The sequence below is a fragment of the Salmo salar genome, chromosome ssa05, assembly GCF_905237065.1.
Source record: "Salmo salar chromosome ssa05, Ssal_v3.1, whole genome shotgun sequence".
Lineage (NCBI taxonomy): Eukaryota > Metazoa > Chordata > Actinopteri > Salmoniformes > Salmonidae > Salmo > Salmo salar.
Genome location: NC_059446.1, coordinates 43,105,430 through 43,131,055, shown reverse-complemented (window position 1 = coordinate 43,131,055; position 25,626 = coordinate 43,105,430). Strand labels below are relative to the sequence as shown.

Genomic DNA, 25,626 nt, shown 5'->3' with positions numbered 1-25,626 from the left:
GGGAAGGATGGTCTCGAGCACCGGGATGGTAACCACAGGGTTATAGCGGCGAGACAGGGCATCCGGCTGGACGTTCTTGGACCCCGGCCGGTAGGAGAGGGAAAGGTTGAACTGGTTAAACAGCAGGGCCCATCTTGCTTGCCTGGAGTTGAGGGGCTTAGTGGTGCGGAGTTCCTCTCCATGGTATTGAGGCGGTGGGAGAAGAATGCAGGGATGCTGCTTAAGGTCCAGGGCAGAACGTTGGAACAGGACAGCCCCCACTCCGATATCCGAAGCTTCGGCCTCCAACACGAACTGACAGGAAGGGTCAGGATGAACCATGATTGGAGCAGTGGTGAATTGGTGTTTAAGGTCCCGGAACGCCCGGTCAGCGGCAGAGGACCATGTGAACGGAACCTTGGTAGAGGTGAGTGCAGTCAAGGGGAGGCCAGGGTGCAGTAACCCCGGATAAAGCGGTGATAAAAGTTGCCGAACCCCAGGAAGCGTTGCAGCTGCAACCTGGACGTAGACTGAGGCCAATCCACCACCGCTCTCACCTTCTCGGGATCTATCTGGACACTCCCAGCAGAGATGATGTAGCCCAGAAAGGGAATAGTGGAGCGATGGAAATTGTACATTTCCACCTTAAAAGGAACCATCAGCTTTCGTATGTTCTCATGTTCTGAGCAAGGAACTTAAACGTTATCTTTTTTACATGGCACATATTGCACTTTTACTGGGTTTTTGCATTATTTAAACTAAATTGAACATGTTTCATTATTTATTTGAGACTAAATTGATTTAATTTCTGTATTATATTAAGTTAAAATAAAAGTGTTCATTGTTCATTCAGTATTGTTGTAATTGTCATTATTATATATATATATATATATATATATAAATAAATAATCGGACGATATATAAAAGCGTCCGATTAATCGGCATCGGCTTTTTTTGGTCCTCCAATAATCATTATCGGTATCGGCGTTGAAAAATCATAATCGGTCGACCTCTAGTTATGGGTGACCCGACCTATAGAGCGCCCATCCAGCACTCCATCATCCATGGGAATGGAGAGGGGCTGAGTGGGGATGTTCAGCTCGGAAGCCAGTGTGGCGTCCAAAAAGCACTCATCGGCCCGAGTCAATGAGGAACCGGAGAGATTTTGACTGGTTTCCCCTCAGCAGAATGACATGAAAAGGGGTGCGGCTAAGGGAAGCAGAAATGTTCTCCATATGGCCCACCACAGTATGGCGGAAGCCAGTGTGGCATCCAAAAAGCGCTCATCGGCCCGAGTCAATGAGGAACCGGAGAGATTTTGACTGGTTTCCCCTCAGCAGAATGACATGAAAAGGGGTGCGACTAAGGGAAGCAGAAATGTTCTCCATATGGCCCACCACAGTACTGCTGCCTGTCTCCTATCAGTGAGCCTGGTTATTTACCGGGCAAGAGGACACAAAATGACCAAAAGTCCCGCAATACCGACAGCTCCAGTGTTGATCCTGTGTTGCCATTCCGCTGGCGACAGCCCAGCTCTACCTAGTTGCATAGGCTCGGGAAACAGTGCCGCGGCCGTCTCCGGTGACTCTCGAGGAAGGTCGGAAAACCTTGGGTGCTCTCAGCAACGGGACCGTCGGGAACTTCCAGGATGACTCAGAGGCGAGGTGGAATCCCTGGACGTGCGAGCTAAATCGAATATCCTCTCTATCTGTCGCCCATCAATGCAGATGGTGAAAGCGATGAGGGAGTCAAGATCCGTGGGTAACTCCCGAGCAGCAAGCTCATACTTAACCTCCTCCAAGATGCCGTGCAGAAACATGTTGAACAGTGCTTCCTGGTTCCACGCACTCTCCGCTGCCAATGTGCGTAAATCCACCGCATAGTCGGCCACCCTGCGGGCGTCCTGCCGGAGCTGGACTAGCTTCCGGGCAGCTTCTCTCCCGGAGAGCGGGGCATAAAAAACATTCCTCACCTCTCCCACGAACCTCTCCAGACTCACGCACATGGTCGGCTGTTGTTCCCATACGGCAGTGGCCCAGGTGAGAGCCCTCCCAGACATCTTTCCTGCCCCAACTGCAGCCTCAGGTGAATCAGGACAAGATTCAGCCCCCTGAACAGCTTTCACAAGCTCTGCAGAGGCTGCACTCCCTTCTTTGTATGTGTGGGGTTACAAGTGCCTTTCCAAGCTGCTCCAGTAACACCCTCCTCTTGTTCCACTTATCAGGCATGGTTGATCTTGTTCCAAATCACACATGAATGATGTTATGGAAGATTTTATTTTTTTTATTTTTTATTTTACCTTTGTTTAACTAGGCAAGTCAGTTAAGAACAAATTCTTATCTTCAATGATGGCCTAGGAACAGTGGGTTAACTGCCTTGTTCAGGGGCAGTACGACAGATTTTTACCTTGTCAGTTCAGGGATTCGATCTTGCAACCTTTCGGGTACTAGTCCAACGCTCTAACCACCAGGGACCAGTGGGCAGTCATCCTCCTGCACCTGTAAGTTCCAATCACCTTGTCCAGGTTGTCCACGCCTCCTTTGTTGTGGTTGTGGTCCAGGATGATGGCTGTCTTCCTGTCCACATGATCACTGATCTCAGCCGTTTTGTGCAGTGTTCTCAGGAGGACCACATTCTTGTTCCTCTTTGGGAGTAAAGCAACTAGAGTGGTGGTGGGGGTGAAGGCAAACTTTGATAAGAAGGCCTCTCTCCCACATGTTGTGAGGAGTGCAGGGGGGAGCTTAGGCTTGTTCTTTCTAACTGGGCCAACCATGGTGATCTTCCTCTTTAGGAGCTGCTGGCTGAGTTCATAAGACGTGAAGAAATTGTCACATGTGACGTTGTGCCCCCTCAGTCCATCTGTCACATCAAGCACAACCCGCATCCCCTGGTTCTTCTCCGGGCCTCCACTGGTCGGCTTCCCTATGTAGACTTCCATCTTCCAAGCGTAGCTGAATTGTGCGTCACAGACCACCCATATCTTGATGCCATACGTTGCTGGCTTGCTGGGAATATACTGCCGGAAAGGACAGCGACCTTTTGACAAAAGAGATTACTATCAGTAATTAGTATCAGTGTCACAGAAAACAATCACAGAAATCAATGATATTACAGCAATACATAATAAAATTAACAGTGAAAATCACTTACAATTACAGATATGACAATAAAAATGTACCTCTGAATGGAACCAGTTGGTCATCCACTGTTACTTCAGGCCCAGGGTTGTAGAGGTATGGCAGATGTTCCATCCACTTCTGCCAGACCTCTCTTATGGCCGCCAGTTTGTCTCTCACATGTCTTGCAAGTTTCGTCTCACGGTTACCAAATCGTAGCATTATTGAGATAGTGCGAAAGACTTTCAGTGGCATGAAAAATCGCCCTTCCACTCTTTGCATCCCAGAGACTACATGTGGCCTCGCCTCGGGACCTATACACACCCGCTAAGATTAGCAGCCCTATATAGGCATGCAGGTCAATCTCATCCATGCTTTTCCAGTTGTCTCCATATTTACGGAAAACCTCCCAATTTGTCATCTCCAGGATGATTTTTTTCGATGGCTGGTGTGAACAATTAGAATGTTGAGGCGATGTCCTGGGCATGGGCAACTGCATGTCTTGTGGGCCCAGGGGTCATCCTTATGAGATGTTGTGCTGCCATCCTGCCCTGGTTGTCATATGGTGACAACGACCATGTTATTTTGCTGTTCTTTGACAAAAATGTCTCTTTCAGCTTGGGTTGTATTCTTCCCCATCTTCTTCTTCAGATACCTCCTCCTCTTCTAAATCATTGTTCTCTTGTTCCTCCTGGACATCTGAAAAAATCTGATCTACGACCTGTTGGGCACTGAAATGTGCCCTCATGGCTTCAGCAAAGAGAGAACTGGGGGGACTGTCATCTGCAGCACCTTTATAGCCTCTGACTGCATTCCCCATTAGTAAACAATGCTTTCAAAAAATGTTTATTTTGTCAGAATTGTTGTTTATTTTGTCAGATTTTTTTTTATTTTATCTGTGAACTTGAGTTGTGTGGGGTCGTGGAGGGGAGATGCTGCACATGCACATGAAAGTTTTAGTTTTGTCTGAGCTCAATCAGTAGCACACATAATCTCCATTTCTCATTGTGTGTGTGTGTGTGTGTGTGTGTGTGTGTGTGTGTGTGTGTGTGTGTGTGTGTGTGTGTGTGTGTGTGTGTGTGTGTGTGTGTGTGTGTGTGTGTGTGTGTGTGTGTGTTTTTTTGTGGTGTGTAAATGATTTTGTAGCTGCCAGGTCAAAAATGACTCTAAGACAATCTTTGTACCCTGGTGGTGTACAGCTTTCATAGAAATATGAACAAAGGCGATGTTTCACTTTTTCTAATGTTGGGGTCACTCTCGGAAAAGTCATCAAATTTCAAGTTGAAATAAATAATTTAAGGGGTTTTCTCTAATGTTAAATATAGTGGTGGGTCATTTTTTACCCTTAAGACAACACAAGGGTTAAGTTTCCCTGCATTAAAGTCCCCGGCCACTAGGAGCTCCGCCTCTGGATGAGAGTTTTCCTGTTTGCTTATGCCAGTATACAGCTCATTGAGTGCGGTTTTAGTGCCAGCTAGGTAGGTAGATAGTGTGGTCTACAGCTTATCATGAGATACTCTACCTCAGGCGAGCAAAACCTCGAGACTTCCTTAGATATCGTGCACCAACTGATGTTGACATGCATAGGCCCCCTGCCCCGTGTTTTACCAGAGGCTGCTGTTTTATCCTGCCAATAGAGTGTATAACCCGCAAGCTGAATGTTCTTAATGTCCTTGTTCAGCCATGACTCAGTGAAACAAGATATTACAGTTTTTAATGTCCCGTTGATAGGATATACGTGCTTTCAGTTCGTCCCATTTATTTTCCAGCGATTGAACGCTAACTAGCAGGACGGAAGGCAAAGGTAGATTAGCCACTTGTCGCCTGATCCTCACAAGGCACCCTGATCTTTTTCCACAAAAATCTTCGTTTCCTTCTCCAGCGAATGATGTGGATCAGGGCCTGGTCGGGTGTCTGTAGTATATCCCTCCCGTCCGACTCATTGAAGAAAAACTCTTGTCTAATCTGAGGTGAGTAATCGCAGTTCTGATGGCCAGAAGCTCTTTTCGGTCTTAAGAGACGTTAGCTGCAACATTATGTACAAAACAAGTTATGAACAACGCAAAAAAACAAACAAAATAGCATGGTTGGTTAAGAGCCGATTAGACGGCAATTATTCATCGCATTGTGTTGTAAAAAAAGCACAACCCTCCCCAAAGCAAACATTAAAAATTTTAAAAACTCCCCTATTTTGACCCCTGTGGCCCCTGTGACTCAATGGTCTGAGGTAGGGGTGAGGGGGGCTGAGGTCTGGGGTTGGGGTTGTGATGGTGCAGCTGAGGGTAATATGCTGAGCGCCACAGCAGGCAGTGAGCACAGCTGCAGCCGCCCGTGCAGATGGTGACTTTGCATCTCAGATGTTTGCTTCCTGGCTGCCTAGGAGGCTGTTTACTGCACCGCTCTCTAGCTCTCTGCACATATGCCATGGTCAGATTGTGGGGAGAGAGCTTCTTCACAAAAAAACACAAACCAAGTGTACAAAAATATGTATGAAAACGTACAGAGCGTGCTCGAATGTCCCACTTCTGTTGGCCCATTTTGTCAACAGCAAAAGCCTCTCACCACCAGTGCCTGTTAGAGTACTGTAAACAGAGGCACTGGAGGCTCTGTTTGTGTAGTGTGTTAAATTAGAGATGTGCCTTTCTGAGCAATGCTCGTTCAAATCAATGCCATCTCACCCCTGGTTGACCCTAATCCACAACGCTAGCCACATATGCCTCAAGCCATGCATTGTCTGCCGTCTGCCTGCTGCATGGCCTCGTATCACATTGCTGTTCTGTTTGAAGTCCTAACTCAGGTCGACCCGGCTGTAAACTCATGACCCCGTTTACAACATTATCCATATCACTGACCTCGCAGCTCTCATCTCCCTCTGCGTCATCCTTTCATCAGCATCCCAACCGGGGCAATGTGGGCAGGCTGTTTATCCTGCCGACAGGTTTGTGTTTTTATCATCGACTGCAAGAGATTCACCTGCATAGGACTGTATCACAGTAGTACGGTATTCTAAATATGTGTTTCTTTCTTATCATGAGTGTATGCATGAGATGTAATTAGAAAAATAAGCACTATTAAACAATTATTATGCCCGGTGTCCCTCTCTCTTTTTCTCTCTATTTCTCTCTCTCTCTCACGCTCTCTCTGTCTCACATTCTCTCTCTGTCTCTCTAAGGGTTAAAGAGAAACTTTCTCTAAGTGATAGAGCATGAAAATTATCAATTTAACTTTTATTTCATGAGCAAGTCACCAGGAGAATCTGGGCTACTACACCACAGTTGCAGCACCAGCCGGGCCCCACTATTCGTCATTTGCCAAAACTCCCTGCATATCCCCAACTGTTTGGCTACTTCTCTCCTCACACTCTCCAGAGGTACAATTGCAGAACTGCCGAATTAATGCGTTAAGTAATCGTTGTTGGGCAAATCAATTTACTTCCACAGAAACCCTCTGTAGTCACATAACTGGTAACTGTTGGCTCAACATTAGATTATTTATATTCTCTCTTTCTCTCTCTCCAGATTAATGTTTATTTCTCTCTCTCGCTCCCAGACTGTCTCCCAGACACTCAGGCATTTCTCTTCTCGCTGGCTCTCATTTCATATCAGACATTTTTCCACTTATGAATTATGGTCCCACCAATTATTCAAATATGGTCTCAGAGAGGATTAAATCCCAACCACTTGCACTTTGGGGGTAAATTATCTTTTAAGTGGAATAATTTGCTAAATTGGCCCATTTAACCTCAAACCAAGGTTTATTTCAAATTATTGTATATAAGTAGTATGTCAAATATGTTGATATTGAACACGTTAGGATGTAGTAATATGTATTACGTGTCTAGGATTATTATCTTGCTCATTAAAAGATGCCCTATTCTTTAGATGTGGTGGTTTCATCCTGCAACCTCAACTAATAAGATTTATTCTAGGGAAAATAATTTGAAAGTGTTGAGTTTATCAACCGATTGTGTGAACAAACATCTCCAAATGCCTGAGAGGATTTTCCCTTTTAATTACTTGGCTTGAACATATTTAGGTTGGGAGATTCACTACTTTTTTCCCTCTGTGTCATAACAATTATGCTAATGAGGCTTGTGAGTGGTGACTGGTCTTCGTTAATTTCCCCCGTTGTCTGCTTGTCTGTGGACCCGTCTCGTCTAGTATGAGTGAGCTGTGTGAGAGCTGGGTGAGCCGTTCTATAGGAGACTGTGTGGGGAGGATGGGCAGTCAGATTCCAACCGAGGCAGATGTTGATTTCAGCATGCCAAATCCTGTGCAATTGATTGTCAGAGCCAAACGTGCGGATAGAAGGGAGGGTGATACTGCTGGGATGGGTCTATTGCTCTGAGCAGTGTTTTTTGCTGCTGGCTGCTTTCATGTTTGACTTTGGGCACTATCAGCTAATCAATAGCCTCTAAGTGAACAGATGCACAGCGTTCTGCCTGTTAAGGGAGAGACCAAAACAACATTTGCCAAAGTCAATTTTAGTTATCTTACTCATCCCCCTCTCTACCTGCATTCCCCTATAGATATGCCTACAGTATAAATACATGATCTTGTTTAAAAAGTGTACCAAAATCCATTATGTTATGATGCTTCTGTTATGGTGTTGTGGCAGATTGATTAAAAGTATATTTCCTTTTTAACATGTTCACCTGAGATACATTTTAGTTCCTTCCCTCTTGTCCCAGTGTCAGAAATGTAGCCAGGCAGGGAACCAGTGATCTCAGCTGTTTGTAGGCACCTGTCTGTCTGCTTGGCCATGGCTCCTGTGACTCTGGACTGACTCAGTCATTCAGGTGCCTCATGGCCATCTGGGGGCTCAGGGTTAGGAAAGCCGGGTAGTTCCCCCACCATGCCCCTTAACCCGGCCGTGCCCTTCACATGCCCACAGTACACCCATCCCTGAGCCCTCTGACTAACAAAGTCTGCTCTCCTCCCTAACTGACTACTATCCGCCATATGCCTGCTTATTCATAAATGTTTATTTTTTGAAAGGGTCTCTGGATATGGTTTCCGAATGACAGCAATTACATTATGTATTACATTCAGCTTCCTGCTCTGATAAGCACAGGACTACTGATTGTAGTCGTACTGTCAGGTAAAGGAAGAGGTCATATGACGTTACCGACCCTCAACTCATCACTATTAAGTTATGTAAGGCCAATATCTTATATTTTATACATACTGACACAGGTCCATTATCGACTATGTATGGACACCACCCAGAACACACTGATTGCATCCCAAATGGCACCCTATTCCCTTGATAGCACACAATGGGTCCTGGTCAAAAGTAGTGCACTATTAAGGATAATAGGGTGCTATTTGGGACACATCCACTGACTACTGACACAACATGGCCCACTTGATATCCTATCACAGCCCTCCTCCATCTCTCTAATCAGGCCAAGTGGCCCTCTATTCTAATCACAGCTAATTCAAGATGAAAAAGTCCCTTTTGATTAGTTTGCAAAGACGATCCTCCGGGGCCGAGGCTAAAGGAGCTGGGGTTGTAAAGGTAGTGACGGACATGCGAGGACAGGAGGAGAGGTAGAGGAGCTTACAGTGCCGTTCTGATAGATCCAGGCCAATTAGGACTGTTGACTCGGCCACATCCCCACATCACCACTGTCAAAAGAAGCCAAGGTCGTCCCTGACATGACACTGCCTTACCTGGGCTGATACATTACAGGATGAGCTAGTTTCACCCCCTACGTTGCTCTGATACCAAAGCTCCTCCTCTTGCTGTACAGTACACCAACCCGCTCCGGTCGCCATGGTGCCCTTGTTTTTCTGAACCACCATTCAATCCTGCAGTAGACCACCCACTGCATAGAGTCAAAGTGAAACTGTCGGAGGCTAATGGGGAAAAATATATCCAGGCATTTAATTGCATGTACAGTTGTGTGAGGTTGTTGTCAGGGAAATGGCTGGGAATGGCAGCCAGTAAATCATGTCAGATTACAGTGCACCAGAGGGCATGTTCAGTATGGTGGATATATACTCACAAGTCATAAATCTCTCTCAACAAGATGCTCACTGAGTATACCAAACATTAGAAACACCTTTCTAATATTCATAACAGCCTCAATTCATCGGGGCATGGACTCTACAAGGTACCGAAAGTGTTCCACAGGGAAACCCGGCAGCGTTGCAGTTCTTGACACAAACCGGTGCGCCTGGCACCTACTACCATACCCTGTTCAAAGGCACTTAAATATTTAGTCTTGCCCATTCGTCCTCTGAATGGCACACATACACAATCCGTCTCAATTGTCTCAAGGCTTAAATATCCTTCTTTAACCTGTCTCCTCCCCTTCGTCTACACTGATTGAAGTGGATTTAACAAGTGACATCAGTAAGGGATGGTCAGTCTATGTCATGGAAAGAGCCGGTGTTCTTAATGTTTTGTACACTCAGTGTATATGGCAGCCATTTTTACTGACTATATGCTAAAAATTAAGGTAGAATGTGCAGTAAAGCTATCCTTAGTATCCCTCTATTTAAATGGTACTAAAATGCAAAAAGATAGTCTGACATAGACATCATAGAACTGATCAAGCAACAATTTAATGTTACAGTATGCAAAGAGAAAACATTACAGTGAACATTATGAGCGTCACTGCACTGAGGTCCTGTCTAAGGCCCGCGACGAGCAATAAAAAGGTCTGTCTTAATTTAGCATTTAATGCGGCCAAGGCCATTAAATTGGATGTTAATATCTCATCATTATATTGATAGCAATGATTATGCAGATTGTAGTCATCAACAGATTGCATTAATGAGTCATCTTGGGGGCATTGGCACCATCAGCGTCTCTCTCTCTCTCTCGCTCTCTCTCTCTCTCTCTCTCTCTCTCAGAATATTGGAGTGGTAAAGGCAACCTTAAGGGGAGAATTAGACTTTACAAAATCCTGTCAAAAAAAGTGTGAGTTGGTTGGCACCTGCGAGACCTGAAACACAGATGCACTGTGTACTGTTTGATTAAAGACCTGCTGTGCTTATGCTATTGTGTGCTCATAGTGGCCCTTGCATGAGGCAGACAGTCATCAGTGCAGTAGTACAGTATAAAGAGGGTTCCATTTTGGACTGGATATTGTTCTAGAATACGTAGATGACCCAGCGTTTAAATAGCCTGATGTGTTTGCAATTATTATGCGTTGTGGTCCATGGAAGGACCTGGAGGATTTGACCGCCGTGTTCTCGCCCTGTTACGGTTATTAAAATCATCAACCTCGTCTTAGTGTGTTAGAATCGCTCCATTGGCAAACATTTTCTAGGCACACCGCCCAGCCCCAATAATTTATTCTTCGGCGTTAACAGGGCACTCCCCAGGATTCAATTTAGCTAATGTGGTGGCAAAATATTTAGAGGTGGAATTAGTGGGTCTGCTCGTTAACCAAGGTGATTAAGAGGAGGTGTTGCAGCCATTGTGGTCTTCTCTATCCCTTCCTCCATGATTCTATTTAAAATATCAAATTTCAATTATCTGAAATATTTCTTTTATGATGGTAAAGATTGAAAAATATTGCAAATGTATCCATTCATTCCACACCCTTTGCCATATACTGTACCATCAACAACAGCGCTATATTACTTTTCGATTTTTAGGAAGCTGCAGTTCAACAGATCTTCCCACACACTGAAAGAACACAATGAACAGGGCTTGTTTGGATTTGTTGGCAGCAGCACGTCTTGGCAGGATGTTCATTCCTCTATCAGTATTGTACTTCAAAGCACTTCATCATGTTTAGCATCCACACCTCTATTCTCACAACCAAAGAAATAAGTAGCATAAATGTGTGCTCTACAGTGATTATAAATGATTTGGTCTTACACACTTTATTCTGCCTGGAACCAAAACGGTACTATCTAGAACCAAAAAGGGTTCTTTAGCAGTCCCCATATGAGAACCCTTTAAAGAACCCCTTTTGGTTCCAGGTAGAACCCTTTTGGGTTCCATAAAGAACCCTTTCCACAGAGAATTCTACATGGAACCCAAAAGAGTTATAGCTGGAACGAAAAAGTGTTCTCCTATTGGTACAGGTGCAGAACCCTTTCGGAACTCTTTTTTCTTAGAGTGCCCTATACTTTGACTGTTGTTTCCCCATCAGACAAAATAAGAGTAAATTCCATAATGTTGTAAGTAACTAATCATCTCCCGCCTTGTAAGTGCCACAGGGAATATCAGCAGAGCCCATTGTGTGATGTGTTCACTGCTGGGGTCCCACTCATCCTCTTTCACTGGCTTGATTCTTTCTAACTATCCTCTTTTAAAACCTCTCTGTAATATTTCCTCTAATGTCAGTCTGAGGTTACATCCCAAATGGCAACCTATTTCCTACATAGTGCACTACTTTTGACCAGAGCCCCAGGGGCCCTATAGGGAATAGGGTGCCATTTGGGAGGCAGAGGAATTGTTCCCATGCAACAATACCACAGCAAAACAGAGCACCATTTCAATCATATGGCAATGGCACATTTTCAAATATTCCCTCATTCTCTGTTTGAAGCAAAATGTGGCCTCACATGGTTAGTTTACAATGCAGGTTGAGAGAGAGAGAGATAATTGTTTTTAAGGGTTGTTTATGGTTATGGTTGCCGTTAACGACAGGTTCCAGATAGCTGCACAGATCATCAGTCTCCAGACCTCTCTCGGAGCTGTCACTTCTACATCACAAAGTCATGTTGATTCTGATGTTTATTCAAATGACTCGACCTGTGACCGCTTTTACTACCTTGTAAAACCTTCGGCGCCATCGGCAAAGACTAACCTGCCACACCTCATTTGCCAATAGCTTTGTGAACATGGGGAGAGAAAATACACTCACACTCTCACACACACACTCCGCTGCCGAAAACAAAGTTGCAAAATCTAAAGTGATGCTTCCTCAACCAGCCTGGGGGAAGGGGGGGGGGGGTTGACTGACGGGTGGTGATGGGGACAGGCAGGTGTAGACCGATGGTGCTACTAAATGTTTTATGAGGAAAGCCTCTTAATCTTTTAAAATCATTTATTTTACAACAAAAGCTTGTTTTCTTGGATCATCCGAGTAGCCTAATCTTAGCCTTTGATTTCTGGCAGTGCCGCCACGCTAACACCCAGCACAGGCTGACAGTGGGGAACCAGGGATTACTGTAGATTGTCATACACGTGATGTTTGGAACCAACCGACGGCTTGTGTTTCTATAGAGACCCCTGGGCTGGATGGATGCAGTAGGTTTTTCCCTGTGATGCCAGGGGGCACTCAATAAACAAAACTACTTCTCCAGCTGATCACACACCTAGCCTGTGATGTTGCTGACCCACCGTCATGTGTTGCTAGGATGGGGGAAGGCGGTGGGTTATTTGCAATGGGTAGTGGCTTTACACTGAACATAAATATAGATGCAACATGTAAAGTGTTGGTCCAAAGTTTCATGAGCTGAAATAAAAGATCACAGAAATGTTCCATATGCACAAATGTTGTCCATATCTCAAATGAGGTAAAGAAATGTGTTTACAATTTGTTTACATGCCCACAGATAGCGTGACGAGATCCTAAGGCCCATTGTCATGCCATTCATTTGTCGCCATCACATTATGTTTCAGCCCCATGTCCCCTTGTCACACAATTCCTGGAAGCTGCAAATGTCCTAGTTCTTCCATGGCCTGTATACTCACCAGACATTTCACCCATTGAGCATGTTTGGGATGCTGTGGAACGACAACATTCCACAGGCCACAATCAATATCCTGATCAACAATATGCGAAGGAGATATGTGAGGCAAAGGATGGTCACACCAGATACTGACTGGTTTTCTGATCCACACCATAACCTTTTTTTAAGGTACACTACATAACCAAAAGTATGTGGACACCTGCTCATCGAACATCTCATTCCAAAATCATGGGCTTTAAAATGGAGTTGGTCCCCCATTTGCTGCTATAACAGCCTCAACTCTTCTGGGAAGGCTTTCCACTAGATGTTGGAATATTGCTGCAGGGACTTGCTTCCATTCAGCCACTAACATTAGTGAGGTCGGGCACTGATGTTGGGCGATTAGGCCTGGCTCGCAGTCAGCGTTACAATTCATCCCAAAGGTGTTGAGTTGAAGTCAGGGCTCTGTGCAGGCTAGTCAAGTTCTTCCACACCTATCTCGACAAACTATCTCGCCAAACCCAGATATTCGTCTGTCGGACTGCCAGATGGTGAAGCGTGATTCATCACTCCAGAGAACGCATTTCTACTTCTCCATAGTCCAATGGCGGCGAGCTTTCCACCACTCCAGCCAATGCTTGGTATAGCGCATGGTGATTTTAGGCTTGTGTGCGGCTGCTCGGCCATGGAAATCCATGGAACTCGGTAGTGAGTACTACAGACGATTCTTACGCGCTACGCACTTGTTGCTCATAGACATTTCCACTTCACAATAACAGCGCTTACAGTTGACTGGGGCAGCTCTAGCAGGGCAAAAATTGGACGAACTGACTTGTTGGAAAGGTGGCATCCTATAACGGTGCCACGTTGAAAGTCATTGAGCTCTTCAGTAAGGCCATTCTACAGCCAATGTTTGTCTATGGGGATTGCGTGGCTGTGTGCTCGATTTTATACACCTGCCAGCAACAGGTGTAGCTGAAATAGCCAAATACACTAATTTGAAGGGGTGTCCGCATACTTTTGTGTATATATTGTATCTGTGACCAACAGATCCATATCTGTATTGCCGGTCATGGGAAATCTAAATATTACGGCCTAATGAATTCATTTAAATTGACTGATTTTCTTATATGAACTGTAACTCAGTAAAATCTTTGAAATTGTTTCATGTTGTGTTTATATATTTGTTCAGTGTAGTAGACAATGTTTTAGATGGGCTGTGGTTTTAGAGGGAGTTTGGGATGGAATTTGGAGTGTATGTGCAAGTGCGTGCGTGTGTGTAGGGCCGTAACTACATATGAGGACACTGAAAAAGTCTCCCAGTCCCTGCCGCTGAAAAACATCCACACAGCATGATGCTGCCACCACCATGCTTTACAATATTGACGATGGCAGGTTTCCTCCAGACGCGACGCTAGGCATTCAGGCCAAAGAGTTCAATCTTGGTTTCATCAGACCAGAGAATCTTATTTCTCATGGCCAGAGTTCTTTACTGTAGGTGCCTTTTGGCAAACTCCAAGCGGGCAGTCATGTGCCTTTTATTGAGCAGTGGCTTCCGTCTGGCCACTCTTCCATAAAGGCCTGATTGGTGGAGTGCTGCAGAGATAGTTGTCCTTATGGAAGTTTCTCCCATCTCCACAGAGGAACTCTGGCGCTCTGTCAGAGTGATCATCGGGTTCTTGGTCACATCCCTGACCAATGCCCTTCTCCCCCGATTGCTCAGTTTGGCCGGGCGGCCAGCTCTAGGAAGAGTCATGTTGGTTCCAAACTTCTTCCATTTAAGAATGCTGGAGGCCACTGTTCTTGGGGACCTTCAATGCTGCAGACATGTTTTGCTACCCTGCCCCAGATCTGTGCCTCGACACAATCCTGTCTCGGAGTTCCACGGACAATTCCTTCGACCTCATGGCTTGGTTTTTGCTCTGACATGCACTGTACTGTCAACTGTGGGACCTTATATAGACAGGTGTGTACCTTTCCAAATCATGTCCAATCATCAATTGAATTTACCACAGGTGGACTCCAATCAAGTTGTAGAAACATCTCAAGGATGATCAATGGAAACAGGATGCACCTGAGCTCAATTTTGAGTCTAATAGCAAAGGGTCTGGGTTTTTAAAAACCTGTTTTCGCTTTGTCATTATGGGGTATTGTATGTAGATTGATGAGGGGAAAAAAATATTTAATCAATTTTAGAATAAGGCTGTAACGTAACAAAATGTGGAAAAAGGGAAGGGGTCTGAAAACTTTCCGAATGCACTGTGTCAGTCAGTCAGGTGGCTAGCTGCCGGCAGTGACTTCTATTGCAGTAATGTGGAAGGGCTCTGGCAAGTATTACTTTGCTTCTTACTTCATCCTTCTAGCTGGCTAACGTTTAACAGAGCCTACCTCAGCAGATGCAAAAATAGGCTACTAAGTTCTCTTTGCTTTACAGAGAGTAGGCTACTGAGACAGACAATGATGTGGCGCTCAGTGGTGAGGCTGAGGCAGGCTGCAATGCATGCAGGAGGAAGGAGAGGAGACAGAGAGAAAGAGGAAGTAATAAGAGAGAGAGGTTAGTACAGTGGTTCCCAAACTTGGGTTCGGGCCCATGTGGGGTCCCCTGAGAAAACAACTTTATCAAACAACTTAAGAACTTAAAAAAGAGAAGATATATTTCAATATGAACATCTCCAGATGGCCTATCTTCCCTATAGGTCTACATGAAACTGCAATCAAAATGCGAACAATACAGTTCTAAAAATATCATAAGTTTTAATTTATATCAGTGGTTGTTTGTCTTTTCTCGATTGCCCACTGGAGTTTATAGTTTACCCATTACCCACCTTTTTTAACCACTACATCACTGATATTAATGGGGAATTATAAGTAATATTCTAATAATTCATGTGAATGTGATGGGAGAGGCTATTCCGCCTGCCTCGTGCCCAAATTGATAACGTATGTCGCGCAGCTGATAGTCGAGTTTGGAGATGAATGGATTCAGTTCAGTAATCCTGATGAGCCCTTCCCAGCTAGTTAGTTTATGCTGGCTAGCTGGCAACAACAGCAGCATGGCACAAGTTAAAACTTGTTAAATAAAGTGATGTTTATTTCACTGGGTGAGGGAGAAATAACTTTTAGCAGGAACAATTAGGTTTAAGTGCCTTGCTTGAAAATTGTTTCACCTAGTCGGCTCTGGGTTTTGAAAGAGTGACCTTTTGGTTACTGACCCAACGCTCTTAACCGCTAGCCTATCTGCCGCCCCAGTTGTAGTATTGGTCACCGTCTGGATGTCCCCGTGACATGCCACATAACTAACGTAACAACAAGCCAGTGCGAGGTGCTTGCCGACGTGAGACTTGCTTCCCACTGGGCAGCCGTAGGCTATCACGTCACCAGCTGTAGCTAACGCCAATTTAACATTAACATTAGCGAGAGCAACAATTTAGTAAATATTTTCTTAACTCTATTTCTTGAACTGCATTGTTGGTTATGGGCTTGTAAGTAAGCATTTCACGGTAAGGTCTACACCTGTTGTATTCGGCGCACGTGACAAATAAAATGGGATTTGATTTGATTTGCAATATACAGCCTTACCTATGGATCTTGGGTCCATGAAATGGGGCATCAGCCTATTCGGCGACAGCCACAGGCTACAATTCTGAAGAGTTCATTTTGAGTAGGATAGCACCCTACACGAGTAATAACTTGTAATATTGGTAGTAACCATCTGGATGTCACCGTGATACAGTCTACTCAGATAACCTTTTATTTGTCACATGCTTCGTAAACAACAGGTGCAGGCTAACTGCTAAGGCTAAGGCTTACTTACAGGCCCTTCCCAACAAAGCAGACAATACTGCTCAATGGGTAGATTTTTGCATCGCAAGCTGGCAACACAACCACACTTGGCACAGTGTCCTTCGCACCCACTTGCCATGCAGTAATGAGAGGGAAGAAGCTAGATAGTGTAGCCAATATCAGGCCTAGGTGACAACTAAAGCACACTTATTGTAGTGATTTTCACAGAAAATCAAATCAAATTTTATGGGTCACATAAACATGGTTAGCAGATGTTATTGCGAGTGTAGCGAAATGCTTGTGCTTCTAGTTCCGACAGTGCAGCAATATCTAACATGTAATCTAACAATTCCACAACAACTACCTAATACACACACATCTAAGTAAAGGAATGGAATAAGGATATATACATATTTTTTTAAAAAGGATTTCACCTTTATTTAACCAGGTAGGCCAGTTGAGAACAAGTTCTCATTTACAACTGTGACCTGGCCAAGATAAAGCAAAGCAGTGCGACACAAACAATAACACAGAGTTACACATGGAATAAACAAACATACAGTCAATAACACAATAGAAAAAGTCTATGTATAGTGTGTGCAAATGAGGTAAGATAAGGGAGGTAAGGCAACAAATAGGCCATAATGATGAAATAATTACAATTTAGCAATTAAACACTGGAGTGATAGATGTGCAGAAGATGAATGTGCAAGAGATACTGGGGTGCAAAGGAGCAAAAAAATAAATAACAGTATGGGGAGGAGGTAGTTGGATGGGCTATTTACAGATGGGCTATGTACACTGCAGTGATCTGTGAGCTGCTCTGACAGCTGGTGCTTAAAGTTAGAGAGGGAGATATGAGTCTCCAGCTTCAGTGATTTTTGCAATTCGTTCCAGTCATTGGCAGCAGAGAACTGGAAAGAAAGGCGGCCAAAGGAGGAATTGGCTTTGGGGGTGACCAGTGAAATATACTTGCTGGAGCGCGTGCTACGGGTGGGTCCTGCTATGGTGACCAGTGAGCTGAGATAAGGCAGGTCGTAACCTAGCAAAGATTATAGATGACCTGGAGCCAGTGGGTTTGGCAACGAATATGAAGCGAGGGCCAGCCAACGAGAGCATACAGGTCGCAGTGGTGGGTAGTATATGGGGCTTTGGTGACAAAATGGATGGCACTGTGATAGACTGCATCCAATTTGCTGAGTAGAATGTTGGAGGCTATTTTGTAAATGACTTCGCCCAAGTCAAGGATCGGTAGGATAGTCAGTTTTACAAGGGTATGTTTGGCAGCATGAGTGAAGGATGCTTTGTTGCGAAATAGGAAGCCGATTCTAGATTTAACTTTGGATTGGAGATGCTTAATGTGAGTCTGGAAGGAGAATTTACAGTCTAACCAGACACCTTGGTATTTGTAGTTGTCCACATATTCTAAGTCAGAACCGTCCAGAGTAGTGATGCTGGACGGGCGGGCAGGTGCGGGCAGCGATCGGTTGAAGAGCATGCATTTAGTTTTACTTGCATTTAAGAGCAGTTGGAGGCCTCGGAAGGAGAGTTGTATGGCATTGAAGCTCGTCTGGAGGTTAGTTAACACAGTGTCCAAAGAAGGGCCAGAAGTATACAGAATTGTGTCGTTTGCATAGAGGTGGATCAGAAAATCACCAGCAGCAAGAGCGACATCATTGATGTATACAGAGAAAAGAGTCGGCCCGAGAATTTAACCCTGTGGCACCCCCATAGAGACTGCCAGAGGTCCGGACAACAGGCCCTCCGATTTGACACACTGAACTCTGTCTGAGAAGTAGTTGGTGAACCAGGCGAGGCAGTCATTTGAGAAACCAAGGCTGTTGAGTCTGCCGATAAGAATGTGGTGATTGACAGAGTCGAAGGCCTTGGCCAGGTCGATGAATACAGCTGCACAGTATTGTCTCTTATCGATGGCGGTTATGATATTGTTTAGGACCTTGAGCGTGGCTGAGGTGCACCCATGACCAGCTCGGAAACCAGATTGCATAGCGGAGAAGGTACGGTGGGATTCGAAATGGTCGGTGATCTGTTTGTTAACTTGGCTTTCGAAGACCTTAGAAAGGCAGGGTAGGATAGATATAGGTCTTAAACAGTTTGGGTCTAGAGTGTCTCCCCCTTTGAAGATGGGGATGACCTCTGTAACGGCCGTTTCAGGGAGTAGACCAAGGCGCAGCTTGTTGAGTGCTCATCATGTATTTTAATGAAGAAATAGAACACTTTACAAAATAAACAAAATGACAGCCAACAGTTCCGTCAGGATTCCAAACTACTAAACGGAAAACAACCACCCACAAAACCCAAAGGAAAACAGGCTGCCTAAGTATGGCTCCCAATCAGAGACAACGATATACAGCTGTCCCTGATTGAGAACCATACCCGGCCAAAACAAAGAAATACAAAACATAGAAAAAAGGACATAGAATGCCCACCCTAGTCACACCCTGGCCTAACCAAAATAGAGAACAAAACCCTCTCTATGGCCAGAGTGTGACAGTACCCCCCCCCCAAAGGTGCGGAATCCGGGCCGCAAAACCTGACTCTAAAGGGGAGGGTCCGGGTGGGCCTTCCTTACGGCGGCGGCTCTGGTGTGGGACCCCGCTCCACCTTCGGCTTGGCCCACTTAGGTGGCACCTCTGGAGTGGGGACCCTCGCCGCCGACCCCGGACTGGGGACCCTCGCAGCGGGCCCCGGACAGGCGGGCGACTCTGGCAGCTCCGGACTGGAGGGCGACTCTGGCAGCTCCGGACAGGCGGGCGACTCTGGCAGCTCCGGACAGGCGGGCGACTCTGGCAGCTCCGGACAGGCGGGCGACTCTGGCAGCTCCGGACAGGCGGGCGACTCTGGCAGCTCCGGACAGGCGGGCGACTCTGGCAGCTCCGGACAGGCGGGCGACTCTGGCAGCTCCGGACAGGCGGGCGACTCTGGCACGGGACTCACCAGGCTGGGGAGACATGCAGGAGGCCTGGCTCTGGGAGCAGGCACAGGACTCACCAGGCTGAGGAGACTTGCAGGAGGCCTGGCTCTGGGCACAGGCACGGGACTCACCAAGCTGGGGAGACTTGCAGGAGGCCTGGCTCTGGGCGCAGGCACAGGACTCACCAGGCTGGGGAGACATGCAGGAGGCCTGGCTCTGGGAGCAGGCACAGGACTCACCAGGCTGAGGAGACTTGCAGGAGGCCTGGCTCTGGGCACAGGCACGGGACTCACCAAGCTGGGGAGACTTGCAGGAGGCCTGGCTCTGGGCGCAGGCACAGGACTCACCAGGCTGGGGAGACATGCAGGAGGCCTGGCTCTGGGAGCAGGCACAGGACTCACCAGGCTGAGGAGACTTGCAGGAGGCCTGGCTCTGGGCACAGGCACAGGACTCACCAGGCTGGGGAGACTTGCAGGATGCCTGGCTCTGGGCGCAGGCACAGGACTCACCAGGCTGGGGAGACATGCAGGAGGCCTGGCTCTGGGAGCAGGCACAGGATAGACAGGGTCCTGGAGACGCACTGGAGGTCTGGAGCGCACGGCCTGCACAACCCATCCTGCACAACCCGTCCTGGCTCGATGCCCACTCTAGCACGGCACTTGCGGGGGGCTGGTATCTACCGCCCCGGCCTGTGCGTGCGGATGGGCGAAACCGTGCGCACTTCCGCATAGCACGGTGCTCTCCACGTCAAACTCTCCCCACAGTAAGCACGGGGAGTTGGCTCAGGTCTATTGCCTGACTTACCCCAACTCCCTGTGTGCTCCCCCAAAAATGTTTTGGGGTGCTGCCTCTCAGGCTCCCGTAGCTGACCTGCCTGTTCCTCCCAGTATCGCCGTTCCGCCTTCGCTGCCTCGATCTTCCACTGCGGGCAGCGATACTCCCCAGGTGTTGTCCAGGGTCCCTTTCCGTCCAAAATCATCTCCCAAGTCCAGGAGTCCATAACCCTCTGTTCCTCCATACCACGCTGCTTGGTCTTCTTGTGGTGGGTGATTCTGTAACGGCCGTTGCAGAGAGTAGACCAAGGCGCAGCGTGTTGAGTGCTCATCATGTATTTTAATGAAGAAATAGAACACTTTACAAAAGAAACAAAATGACAGCCAACAGTTCCGTCAGGATTCCAAACTACTAAACGGAAAACAACTACCCACAAAACCCAAAGGAAAACAGGCTACCTAAGTATGGCTCCCAATCAGATATACAAAGTATGGCTCCCAATCAGAGACAACGATATCTGTGTTAGTGATGGCTGTTTAACAGTCTGATGGCCTTGAGATAGAAGATGTTTTTCAGTCTCTTGGTCCCAGCTTTGATGCACCTGTACTGACCTCGCGTTCTGGATGGTAGCGGGGTGAACAGGCAGTGGGTCGGGTGGTTGTTGTCCTTGATGATCTTTTTGGCCTTCCTGTGACATCAGGTGCTGTAGGTGTGCTGGAGGGCAGGTAGTTTGCCCATGGTGATGCGTTGAGCAGACCGCACCACCCTCTGGAGAGCCTTGCAGTTGCGGGCGGTGCAGTTTCCGTACCAGGTGGTGATACAGCCCGACAGGATGCTCTCAATTGTGCATCTGTAAAAGTTTGTGAGGGTTTTAGATGAAAAGCCATATTTCTTCAGCCTCCTTGAGGTTGAAGAGGCGCTGTTGCGCCTTCACCACACTGTCTGTGTGAGTGGACCATTTCAGTTTCCACCTTCTCCACCGCTGTCCCGTCGATGTGGATAGGTGGGTGCTCCCTCTGCTGTTTCCTGAAGTCCACGATCATCTCCTTTGTTTTGTTGACGTTGAGTGAGAGGTTGATTTGCTGACACCACACTCCGAGTGCCCTCACCTCCTCCCTGTAGGCTGTCTCGTTGTTGTTGGTAATCAAGCCTACTACTGTTGTGTCGTCTGCAAACTTGATGATTGAGTTGGAGGCGTGCATGGCCAAGCAGTCATGGGTGAACAGGGAGTACAGGAGGGGGCTGAGCACGCACCCTTTTGGAGCCCCAGTGTTGAGGATCAGCAAAGTGGAGATGTTGTTTCGTACCTTCACCACTTGGGGGCGGCCAGTCAGGAAGTCCAGGACCCAATTCCACAGGGCGGGGTTGAGACCCAGGGCCTCAAGCTTAATGATGAGCTTGGAGGGTACTATGACGTTGAATGCTGAGCTATAGTCAGTGAACAACATTCTTACATAGGTATTCCTCTTGTCCAGATGGGATAGGGCAGTGTGCAGTGTTATGGCGATTACATCGTTTGTGGACCTATTGGGGCGGTGAGCAAATTTAAGTGGGTCTAGGGTGACAGGTAAGGTGGAGGTGATATGATCCTTGACTAGCCTCTCAAAGCACTTCATAATGACAGAAGTGAGTGCTATGTGGTGATAGTCATTTAGTTCAGTTACCTTTGCCTTCTTGGGTACAGGAACAATGGTGGTGGCCATCTTGAAGCGTTGGGGACAGCAGACTGGGATAGGGAGAGATTGAGTATATCCGTAAACACACCAGCCAGCTGGTCTGTGCATGCTCTGAGGACGCGGCTAGGGATGCCGTCAAGGCCGGTATGAATAAAAGTCCCAATTTCGGCAGAGAAGTTTCAAATTCTAAATCAAGTTTCTAGCCACAAGCATAAACTAGCTAGCTGGTAAGGGCGCATCAGGACAACTGACTGAACCGGCTGAACCGAATCCATTGGTCTCAATTCTATTCTCGCTGTGTGACATACGTCATCAATTTGGGCACCAGGCATGTCTGTATAGCCTCTGTGTGCTCCATTGATGTCTGTTTGTGTAGAGCTTGATTAATAATGCCTGGAAATACAAACGTCAACGCTATGTAATTTGAGATAATAGATATTATGTAAAGAGTTTATGATTTTATGCAAAACATCATTACAACTGACTGAACATTCGCTGATGCTTTGTGGCAGAGTGAATCATTTATCATATTTTCCCCTTTTCAGGGGTGTGCCATTACAATTGTATAGATAATAGGCTATGTGTTTGTAGATCAACTGAGGTGAATGAACCTACAGCAGCCACGGTGATAATGGCTGGGGTAATTTTTGCATGTTTTTGCTGTTCTCCAAATAGCATTTTCTAAACTGTTTTAGTTGTATAGAAATGCAGTAAATGAGCTTCAACTTTCAAAAAATCCCCTGCCCCCTTCTGGACCTCATTAAAACTCAAACCCTTGTTACGGCCCCATGTGTGTGTGTGCGCGTCTGCGTGAGCCATGTGTACGTGTGTGTGCCAGTGGGGGCTCTTTCCTCAGTTCTCTCAAATAAACGCTGACCAGTATGTTGCCGTCCTTCCTTCCTTGTCATTCCAGGTATGCCCCTCAGTCTGGACTGTAAGGCCTTCTTCGGCTACAGCGGGGAGTCCAGACCTATCATCTACTGGATGAAAGGGGAGAAGTTTGTGGAGGAGCTGGCAGGTCACATTAAAGAAAGTGAAGTCAGGTACTGTATCTATCACTGCAAACTTTTCCTGTTTTTATTTTTCTGATGGTGGACGTTTGTAGTTTCTGCTTACATACAGATACTAGAGTGGATGTGACTGACAGTGTTACTTGTAGGTAGAAGAAAAAAAACATCCTCCCCAATATTATCCCCTTTAGGTCTGTGGAGTAATGTCTTGTGGGTGTGAAACATCATCAGGAGTCATTAGGAGTGTGATGTGCCAGCGGCCACATCCTGTGCTGTCCAGTGTGAGGTATTAATTATGACTGACAGCTTATAATACCTCCATCAGCAGGGGGGATTTCTGCTTCAATATCAGCCCCAGGATTTGTACTACAGTCTAAAGGGGCAGAAGCAAAATCTTCACTCGTACAATGAGAAATCATGTAACATTAATTTAACGAAAGCAAACTGCTGCTATTGAAAGTGGTAAGAGTGAGAGCTTCTCCTCTTGTTGGAAACCTTGATCTCCTCAAAGAGAAGGAAGCTAGTAATTACCACATAAAGCTGTCATGTAAATTGAACCAATACTATTAAATGACAAATAAAAGTCTCTCACCTCCCCAGCCTGGAGTAGCAAGTAGCATTTCAGAGTCATAAAGTACACAATGGATTTCAAAACAACTGAACTGACTCCTCCACACCAGAGCCCACCTCTACAATTCGACATCTGCTATCTAACGTTACTCCTGGCTCCCGCTCCTATCAAAAACCAGTGTCTTCTCCCTGGACTGGCTAGGAACAATGCCTGTAACTGCCACCACATCCCAGCACACACGACCAAAACAAAACCTATCCATTTTTCTCTCTTACTAACCAAACGAGGCTGGATGTCTTCAGCTGTGCAGATGAGAGCGGGAACATACTGAAATGAATCATGAAAAGCAGATTAAAGCACTTGAATGGTCAAAGAGGGTTGAGACAGAGGAGATACAGTGAAGAGTTATTTGTTGACAGGCAGACTGTAATTATCTGTCTGCCTCAATATTGGTGAACGGCCAAGAATTATGACTAAGAAGGGAGAGTAGAAAAGGCTGCTTATTTAAGAGGGTCTAATAACCCTAAGAACAAAGGCTGTGCCAGTTTTCATGATAAATATGTTTGGGAATTCATACAAAGAAGTCCAGGTCAGTTTAGTGCAGTAAAATGCTCTGACCCAGTTTCTTTCAGCGCTCCTGGTGTACTAATGCAATCTGAGATAGAGGGAGAGAGAGATGGAGAGAGAGAGTGTGTATGTGTGTGTTTAGTGTGTGCGTGCGCGCACGCACGTGTGTCTCTGTCTGTCTTTGTCTGCACGTGTGCGCCTGTGTGCTCGTGTGTGTTTGTGAGGATGTGCGTAAACGTATGCGTGTGTCCGACTGTGAATATTCTGGAGAGTTTTAGCAAGTAGCTCATCGTTCAGAATGACCTCTCACACTGCACAAATCGCCTGTCAGAGCCGAGCATCACATCAGTCGTTCCCACTGACACTGCAAAGAGCTGCTCTGTATTTTGGGGTGGAGGAGTTGAAGTGCTCCTGCGGGGGAGAGTTTGTTTTATGCCGCAGACTGACCATGTCTCCTCTGCTCCGGTTTTGTTTTCCTCCAGCCAAGCGGAGGAACACTGCCAGGCAGCAGGCTCACCACCACTAATTACACCATCGCCTCCTTTCCACCACTAGAAGTGTGTCCTCGTTCCTAACATAGATGTACAGGTTCGGATGCCGCAGTGTCGCCCACATGGCCCCTGTCCCTCACTCCCCCATCCCTCCCTCACTCCCCCGTACCTCCCTCCTCCCTGAGCCATGACAGCTCAGCACCCGCACTACCGAGACACATCAATCTGCTGGCAATGGGCCATGGATTTGGCCCGAGACGGGGATTACCACGAATAACCCCCTGACAGACCCTCCAACCTCCCCTCCGCACAGCAAGCAAGTTGCCCACAGAATGCTCCATCAGCCAGGCCTGGGCCGTCAGCCGCCAGCCTCCCAGCTCTCCCCTGGATAAACATACAAGGCCACGTGACACAGGCCAACCCAGGCTGCGAGATGAGGCTAGAAAGGGTGAGGGGTGGGAGGGTGGAGCATAAGGATACGCACATACATACATACATACATACATACATACATACATACATACATACATACATACATACATACATACATACATACATACATACATACATACATACATACATACATACAGTTGAAGTCGGAAGTTTACATACACTTAGGTTGGGGTCATTAAAACTTGTTTTTCAACCACTCCACAAATTTCTTGTTAACAAACTATAGTTTTGGCAAGTCGGTTAGGACATCTACTTTGTGCATGACACAAGTAATTGTTCCAACAATTGTTTCACTTATAATTCATTGTATCACAATTCCAGTGGGTCAGAAGTTTACATTCACTAAGTTGACTGTGCCTTTAAACAGCTTGGAAAATTCCAGAAAATGATGTCATGGCTTTAGAAGCTTTTGATAGGCTAATTGATATCATTTGAGTCAACTGGAGGTGTACATGTGGATGTATTTCAAGGCCTACCTTCAATCTCAGTTCCTCTTTGCTTGACATCATGGGAAAATCAAAAGAAATCAGCCAAGACCTCAGAAAAGAAATAGTAGACCTCCACAAGTCTGGTTCAATTTCCAAACGCCTGAATGTACAACGTTCATCTGTACAAACAATAGTACCA

The 25,626-nt window shown here is 46.3% G+C and overlaps 1 protein-coding gene across 1 annotated transcript in view; it reads left to right on the top strand.

Annotated features, from left to right (window-relative positions):
• Positions 1–25,626, top strand: part of il1rapl2 (interleukin 1 receptor accessory protein-like 2) — a 330,998-nt gene that overhangs the window by 292,223 nt on the left and 13,149 nt on the right. The window contains exon 7 of the mRNA XM_014200126.2: positions 22,821–22,950. Coding sequence (XP_014055601.1) covers positions 22,821–22,950 — 130 coding nt within the window. The remainder of the gene's footprint in view (positions 1–22,820; positions 22,951–25,626) is intronic.